Source organism: Lepus europaeus, chromosome 17, assembly GCF_033115175.1.
Source record: "Lepus europaeus isolate LE1 chromosome 17, mLepTim1.pri, whole genome shotgun sequence".
NCBI lineage: Eukaryota > Metazoa > Chordata > Mammalia > Lagomorpha > Leporidae > Lepus > Lepus europaeus.
In genome coordinates this window covers 31,545,916-31,554,005 of record NC_084843.1, presented here as the reverse complement: position 1 = coordinate 31,554,005, position 8,090 = coordinate 31,545,916, and the positions used below count along the sequence as shown (strand labels likewise).

At 57.5% G+C, this 8,090-nt stretch overlaps 1 protein-coding gene across 1 annotated transcript; it reads right to left on the bottom strand.

Moving 5' to 3' along the window:
* Positions 1-7,593, bottom strand: AVPI1 (arginine vasopressin induced 1). The gene is made up of 3 exons (XM_062215118.1): positions 7,429-7,593; positions 1,356-1,652; positions 1-583 (listed from the first exon to the last, which is right to left on the bottom strand). Exons 2-3 carry the CDS (start codon positions 1,640-1,642, stop codon positions 427-429), a joined length of 444 nt encoding a protein of 147 aa, XP_062071102.1. The 5' UTR covers positions 1,643-1,652; positions 7,429-7,593; the 3' UTR covers positions 1-426.
* Positions 7,594-8,090: the final 497 nt, after the last annotated feature.

Below are 8,090 nucleotides of genomic sequence, written 5' to 3'. Positions count from 1 at the left end.
TTCTTGATGCAGATGTGTTTATTTGCCACTTAATACCACAGCTCCCTCGTGCTGACCTGATGGAGCTGGGCTATGGGAAGGCTGCTAGCCCGTGCGTCACAGTAGCAGACGTGAAACGCTGTGTCGGAGAGCCTGTCACTCGACTCCCGGGGAGTATCATGCAGCCAAGTACAGTGCTGGGTGGGGAAGGGCTGCGGCAGGAACGGGCGCCGTTCTTCCTCCTCCAGGTAAGGAATGGGCCCCACACAACAGAGCCAAACGGACATCTCCTGTTCTCAGCGGAGTAGGCCGGGCAGCCTCCCTTCCCTTTGTTTCTTGTGTAGGGCTGCCTGCCTCAGGCCTCTTGCTCTTTGCCTCCCAGGCCCTCTGGCAAAGGTCCCCGTGGTTCCTGGGGAGGACACTGCCGTTCCCCACCCCTTCCCTGGATCAGTGTCTGATCTGGTGGAGGTAGCTTGTGGGGTCCGGCTTCCTCCAGTTCTGGCGGATCCTGGCACTCGTCCGGGAGGCCAGACGCTGCTGGCTGGAGGCAGTCTCTGTGGCACGACGTTGTGGGTCTGCCAGTGGAGTGCGGGGCTCTGGGATCCTGCATGAAACAAGGATGTGACAAAGCAACATCAAGGGACAGGATGGAACAGAACTTCAGAGATGCTCACCAAGTAGACTACAGAACACTGTCGAGGGCGAGGCGGGACCTGTGCTCCTGGAAGACGTCCTCAGGTGTCACGGAGGCAGTGTTTGGAGCAGTGACTACTGGCTGACTGGACCTACTGCAAGCAATGAAGCTGACTCGGGATCCTGGCACCTACTGAGGCCTGGTCGGACCTGATGTTCTGACTGTGATCCCCAGAGAAGGCAGTGGGAGGAGGATCCCCGAGTGTCATAACCCACAGTGATTGATCTGGGCCATGTGGTTTGGCCAGGGCCCTTGGGGATAGCTGTTCCTGGGCTGGTGGTGAGCTATGCAGAGGGTGGATGACCAGGAAGCTGGGAGAGATGCTATCTACAGGTCAAGTTTCTCAACAGCCTTGAACCCCTGATGCCACTACAGTACCTCTCTATGATACAGTCTCTGGAATCCCATAGCCAAGATTTTAACTAGGCTTGCTTTTGAATGTTACCTGGTCTACAGCAGGGAGAGATTAGTCTGTCTTGCAAACCACATTCCCTTCCACCTGGCTGAGAACCACTGCAAAATGAGAGTGTTGTGGGGACCCCTTTCCACAGGGGTGCCAGTGCTAGCTAGCCACGTGGTGGCACCATGTACCCCTCACAACTACCCCACGGCACACCAGGCACTGCCGGGACAGGCCTCGGTAGTGCTCTCCATCTCTCAGCCTCCCAGCAGGGGGACATACCTGAGCCTGCTGCAGGGGTGCAGCGAGTGGCCCAGCACTTTCCGCCGAGGAGGCCTCTTCCTGCGCAGCTGCCTCAGGGCCTCAGCCACTCGGTGGTCCCCCGCACACTCCCAGATGACCTGGGCGCGCTCCTCGGCCAGCTGGTCCCCGCTGCGTTGAAACAGGCCCTGGATCTGCAGCAGCTCCGCGTCCTGGAAGATGTTGGCCGAGGCCTGCTTGCGGCCCCGGGCCTCCGTGGGGGCCTGCCACGGGGGCGGCTCGCTTACCACAGAGGCTGGGGTGCCCATTGTGGGTGCTCTGAGGGCAAAAAGCAGGAGATAGCAGCAGCTCAACAGGTTCTTCCTGGCTAACCCCGAGGCTCCTGGGGTTTCTGTTCTCCAGGAGCCAGCCTGGAGTAAGTCTCTCACCAAGGGCACCCTGGGGAATAACACTGACTTTGGCAACTGCCTATGGGTCAGACTGCATATTATCTCATTTAAGATTCACAGCCACCAGTGAGGCACGAATCATTGTTAGTCCACATTTTACTGATAAAGACGTGTAACTATGCAGTCACAAAGCCACATGTGAGGGGCTGGCGCTGTGGCGTAGCGGGTAAAGCTGCCGCATGCTGTGCCTGCATCCCATATGGGCACTGGTTTGAGTCTTGCTGCTCCACTTCCGATCCAGCTCTCTGCTATGGCCTGGGAAAGCAATAGAAGATGGCCCAAGTCCTTGGGCCCCTGCACCCACGTGGGAAACCTGGAAGAACCTCCTGGCTTTGGATCAGTGCAGCTCCAGCTGTTGTGGCCATCTAGGGAGTGAACCAGCAGATGCAAACCTCTCTCTGCCTCTGCCTTTCAAGTAAATACATAAATCTTAAAAAAAAAAAAAAAAAAAAGCCACACATGAGTGCAGAGCCAGGAGAGCCCAGGTGGGTGTGGCGCTAAGGGCCAGGCAGATGCCAGGCACCCTTGGCGCCCATCAGCCACTGCTGTGCAGCTCTCGTCAGAGGACACTGATGAAATTCCTAAGTCCACGTCCCCAGGAGGGGCATGCGCCCACCCTCACTGCACAGAGGAGGATCCGAGGAGCAGGACGGAGTCACCCACGGCCATGCCCCAGACTCCAGATAGCCCACATGCGCAGCTGGGAGGCACGGGGCAGTCAGGAGGCATGGGCTTGGGAATCTCACTCCTACCCACCTCCACCACTTCCGTGCCTCAGTGGCTCCCTATGTGGGGTGGGCAGCTGGTGGAGGGCAGCCCTTGGTATGAGGGCAGAGTGATACGTAAGTCACCGAGACCAGCGCCCAGTGTGCTCCTGCAGGTTGAGCCCCCTACCCCAAATGCTCAGGATCACACGTGTTTCAGAGTTTGGATTTTTCAGTTACGGAATATCTGCATACATATAATATGCTCTGGGGCCAGAACCCTAGTCTAGGACACAAAACTCCCTTATGTTTCACATAGACCTTATATACATGGGTGGAGAGCAATTTTATACAATGTTTTTAATAACGTTGAATCAAAATTGCATGGTGAGGGGGCCAGTGTTGTGGCACAGTGGGTTAAGCCACCACTTGCAATGCAGGCATCCCATTACCAGAGCACCAGTTTGAGTCTGGGCTCCTATGTCCAGCATCCTGCTAATGAGCCTAGGAGCGGACAGGAGTGTGCTGTGGCCCCCTCCTCTGCTCAGTACAGGTCTGTGGAGCCCTCCTAGGCCCAGGCCTGGTGGGGGAGGAGGGAGCAGGTCCTGCTGCTTCCCCAAAGTCTGACTGCCTGAGTCACACTTACTCCCCAGCTGGCAACAGAGACAGCAGGCAAGCAGCTTCAAAAGGGGAAAAGAAAGTGAAAATAATACATACAAAGACTGACATGCTCATTGTCAGACAGGCAAGCAGTATCTTAGAAACAAATAGCACCTAGGGTTCCCAGCCTCAAGGCACTGGCAGTCTTGTTCCCATTAAGACCTCCCAGCCACACCTCCTCCCCTCCTCCTCACCCCAATAGCCATCCTCATTATTCTAGCAATTTCCACTCACTCTGCCTGACTCAGTTTCTCATCTGCTATCCTAAGAACCCCACTCTCTTTTCAAAAGTGTTTAATAGCTAAGATAAACCCACAAATGACATCCAGATAAATTAACTTTATAAAAAAGTATATTTTAATCTGGAAATTAAAATCGTAAAGTCTGGGAGTCGTAAGGTCTGCCTCTTCTGGGCACTGTTAGGGGGATACGTGATCAGCCCCCAGAGTGGGATGACTTCCACTCCCAGTGACCAGAGGATGACCATCACCAAGGAACACATTTAGGCTGATAACAGGAATGAACCCCAATTCTAGGGTGGTTAGTGTCAGGTAACCCTCAAAACAATCCTGAGGGGCTGGCGTGTGGCACAGTGGGTTAGGCTGCTATGTGCGATGCTGGCATCTCTTCTTAGAGCTATGGTTGGAGTCCTGACTGCTCCACTTCCTATCCAGCTTCTGGCTAATGTGCCTGAGAAAGCAGAGGAGGAAGGCTCAAGTGAGCCCCTTCACCTACGTGGGAGACCTGGATGAACCTCCAACCTCCTAGCCCAGTCCCAGCTGTTGCAGCCATTTGGGGAGTAAACCAGTGGATAGAAGACTCTCTCTCTCTCTCTGTCTCTGTCTCTGTCTCTCTGCCTTTCAAATAAACAAATCTTATTAAAAGAAGAAGAAACAATTTGAAGAATCAGTGTCCTCAGTCCATTGCATGCAGGATGAATGGAAGAAGGGAAACAGCCACAGGTGTGAGGACAGCGGCTCAGCCCAGGCCAGAACCTGGGAGACACCAGCCACCGAGTGGCCTTGGCAGCCTGGCTCAGAGCACGTTTCTTTTTTCTTCTTCTAAGATTTGTATTATTTTAATGGCTGGGGCTGGGCCAGGTGGAAGCCAGGAGCATCTTCTGTGTCTCCCAGGTGCATTAGCAGGGAGCTGGATCGGAAGTGGAGCAGCCAGGACTTGAACCAGTGCCCACACGGGATGCTGGCACTGCAGGTGATGGCTTTACTCACTGTGCCACAGCACCAGCCCCAGAGTACATTTCTTCTCAGAGGCGCTTCAGAGTTCCCACCTGATTCACGAAGGGGAACCCCCAAAGAAAGGGAAGCCCATGAATTAGCCTGCACGGTGGAGTCCATCCAGCCACGTCAAAGCTGCTTCCTGCATGACAGCGACAGCTACCCCAGTCTTGGCCCCCCGACGCCCTGAGGAGGTAATCGAGCTTCTGTAACACAGAGCTCTGGGCTCCAGCCCTGGCTCAGAGGCCCCAGGCAGTTCATGGGTGCTGCGGGCCAGATGCCTTCCCCTCACTGAGAGGACCATTGGTGCTGATGGTCTCTGGCGAGGCTGGGTCTGTGTGGCAGGGGATGGGATTGCTGACGTGCCAGGGCCTGGAAGCCAAGGACAAGACTGGCTAATTAGGAACCAGGAAACTCCCCAATGCAGCGGCCCCTCCCCTCCTTCAGTTTCCCCTGGAAGCCAAACCCTGCTTTGCTGCAGTGGGCTGTGGGGTCAGGATTTGGTAGACGACAGAGAACTCACTGCTACTGCGAAGCACCCTGGTGACCTAGACTGGCTACGGCATAGCCCAGAGCAGACTCCTGAGCTGGGCTGGGGTGGTTGAAGAAGGCATGATGTCCCTTCTCTCCGATTCATGCAATATCACCTCCAGCCAAAGAGTGGCGCTGAGGATCACACAGCAGCACTTGTCCTGGGGAGGAAATGGCTGGAACCTGACCCCTCAGAGAGGGCCAGCAACTTCTGAAAGGCTGGACTGGACTGACGGCCTCCAGCCAGCCGAGCTACAGACACGCCAACAAGAAGCCGGCTGCACCTCCAGCCTCAGCCACACCTCCACGAACTGTGGGGAGCGCTGGGCCCCTTGATATTTTTTTCCTTAAATTTCTTAAATTTTATTTATTTGAAAAGAAGACCAAAAGTGAGAGGTCTTCCATCTATGGTTCACTCTTCAAATGCCCGCCACAGCCAGGGCTGGGCCAGGCTGAAGCCAGGAGCCAGTGGCAGGGACCCAAATACCTGAGGCGTCATCTACAGCCTCCCAGGATGCGTTAAGCAGGAAGCTGGATAGGAAGTGGAGGAGCCTTGAACCAGGCACCCCCATATGGGATGCGGGTGTCCCAAGTGGCAGCTTAACCCTCCACCACACCCACCCAGCCTTTCCAGATTTGGGGGACGCTCGTTCTTGGCTCCGCCTCCCACCCTGGGATTCAGACAGCTGAGTGAGGCTGGGGAAAAAAAATGGCTGGATTCCAAGCAAACTTTGATAAATCTCGGGGAAACTCGTGAGTGGTAAATCAGAGCCCTTTCACTATCAGAGGAAACTGTTCCTGTCTCATTTAATGCCTTCGCCAGTCACTTTCCCCCTAATTTCCTGGACGAGCCCTTAATCCAGGAAAGCTGGTGTATATCTATCTGAACAATGCAATTTTAAAAGTGGAAAATGAAACCATCGGGCTGTGAAAAGAGCACAAATGGGCCTTTCATTTCAGCGTGGACATGAAGATAAGTGTGTCTGCACAGGTGCGTCAAGACCAACTGCAGTATATTTCAACTGGCAGAAACTCGGGGTAAAATGGCCCCCAAAGTAAATGCTCAATGTTGAAAACACCCGAATTCAGCTTGTCTTGGCATGGGCAGTAAGTGGGGAGCTACAGAGCTCTAACAAAGAAATGCACTCAAGAAGCAGCTCACCAGGCAGAGTTTGCTGGGGAAGGCAGCTCAGGCAGCGGGGATGCGGGAGCATCTCTCTCACAGTGGTCCCAGGAGGCCTGGGTAACCCGGAAGGGGAGTGCGCTCCGGGGGAGCTGGGAAACTCCTGTTTCCACACTCTGCTGGCCCCCTTTCCACAACCCTGATGACGGCAATAATCTCTGTAATCAGAGGCCAGGGACCTCAGAAAAATAACTGGAGGCTCTGGCCCAAAGCCCAAATCAACACTTGAGGCCCTGGCCCGCTACCCTGCACACACATGCCGCTGATCGGCAGCCAGAGTCTGGGGTCCAGTCCAAACGGCCCACAGGGTCTCCACGTCTGTGCCCCAGGACGCAGAGAAAGGCCCTTTGCTCACACCACAGCGCAGCGAAGACCTGGACACAAAGTGGGAGTACAGAGATAACCACTCTTTCAACAGGAGTTCAAGAACCCCGGATTCTGGCTGTGTTCCTGAGACCTGGGTGTCCTTGGGCAAGCCTCAGCTCTCCCTGCCTCAGTTTTCTCATCATCAAAATGGTGAGGAAAAAAACTCAATATGGAGTCCTGGCATAGAGCAGGGCGCTGTGTGTGGGATGGATGGATGGATGGATGGATGAACGGTGTAAGAGAAAGGCTGTCCGACAGGACCATCATCATCACTGCCATCAGCAAACCCCAAGAGGGGCCCTCACTCTTAGAAGGCAGCAAGGGCGATGGGTTCCTCTGTGCGCTCCTAAATCATTGCTTTCTGGGGGAGGTATTGTCACCCCCACGAGGAGACACGTTTTACAGATTGGAAAGCTGGAGATCACAAAGGCCACGTAACTTGCCCAACGCCACACAACTGCCGGGATGGAGGCAGGGTCCGAACCCAGGGAGTCTGCCCGGACCTGCCGAGGTCGTCGGGGGCAGGCAGGGCCCAGGGGACTCACCATCTGCGTCTGCGGGTTTTGGAAGGCGCAGGGATCCCGGGCAGGCCCCCCTCCCTAGCTCCGCGCCCCTCCACCCGCGGGAGTGACAGCGGCCACCCCACGCCGAAGGGCCGCAGATTCGGACAGGGCAAGCCCGGGCGCGCCCGCCCCAAGCCCTTCCACGGCCTCGCGAGGGCCGGCGCAGCTCCGAGGGCCCGCCGTCGAGGTGCTCCCAGGGGCCAGGCGGCGTTCACGGACCGGAGCTTTGCGGAGGGCATCCCGGCCGAGGTCACACGGCCACATCCCCGCCCTGCACCGGCTGACCCCGAGGCTCAGAGGGAGCCGCCTGGCGGAACCGGGGGCCCCTCAGCGGTTCGGGGGCGCGCGTCCCGGCGGCCTGGGCTCCCATCACAGACCCGAGCCCAGCCGCCCACTGACCTACCTGGTTGCCCGCGGCGAGCCTCCCGCAGCGCCAAGCCGGTCCAGGCCACCTCGGTCTCCGCCACGGTTCCCCGGAGAAAACGCTCCTGGGCCCCGGAGCAGCCAATCCTTGCCCCGAGCCTCTGGGAGAGCTTCGGGCCGAGCCTCCCGAAATCGAACGCGGATCTTCCGCGGACCAATCAGCGGCGGGAAAGGGGAAGGGGGCGTGCCCGACTCCGCCCCCTCCCTCCGCCGGCCTAGCCGGCAGAGTGCGGCGATTCCCCGAGTCCAATCAGCGGCGGCGCAGCGGCGAGGAGGCGTGCCCGCCTGGGCCCCGCCCCCCACCCGGCCGCCCTCGCGCGGCGTCCTGGAGGCGCCCCTTCGTTGACGTCAGTCCTCCAGGCCCGGGAGCCGGACGGGGCCGCATTCCTGTCCCTGGGTGCGGCGGCCGCGGCCGAGCCAGCCGGGCACACGTGACTGATGCCCCTTTCCCCGGGCCACAGGCCAGCGCTCGCGTCTCTGCGGGCCGAGCTGTAGCGTCTGAAACACCTCCCCGCCCACCTGGGCAGCGTTACGGGCCGGATGAGGCGTCAGTGCAGCGGTCAGACCCCGGGCTTCAACGCCTTGACGTCAGGGTTCGAAGCTCGAACCAGCTGTGCCACATCGGGCCAGTTCCCTGAACAG

Excerpts from the sequence above, each read along its gene's own strand:
- AVPI1 (XM_062215118.1), bottom strand. The coding sequence starts at position 1,642 with ATGGGCACCCCAGCCTCTGTGGTAAGCGAGCCGCCCCCGTGGCAGGCC. Across the intron at positions 584-1,355 it reads CACCCCTGCAGCAGGCTCAG|GATCCCAGAGCCCCGCACTC; the intron begins GTATGTCCCCCT and ends TGTTTCATGCAG.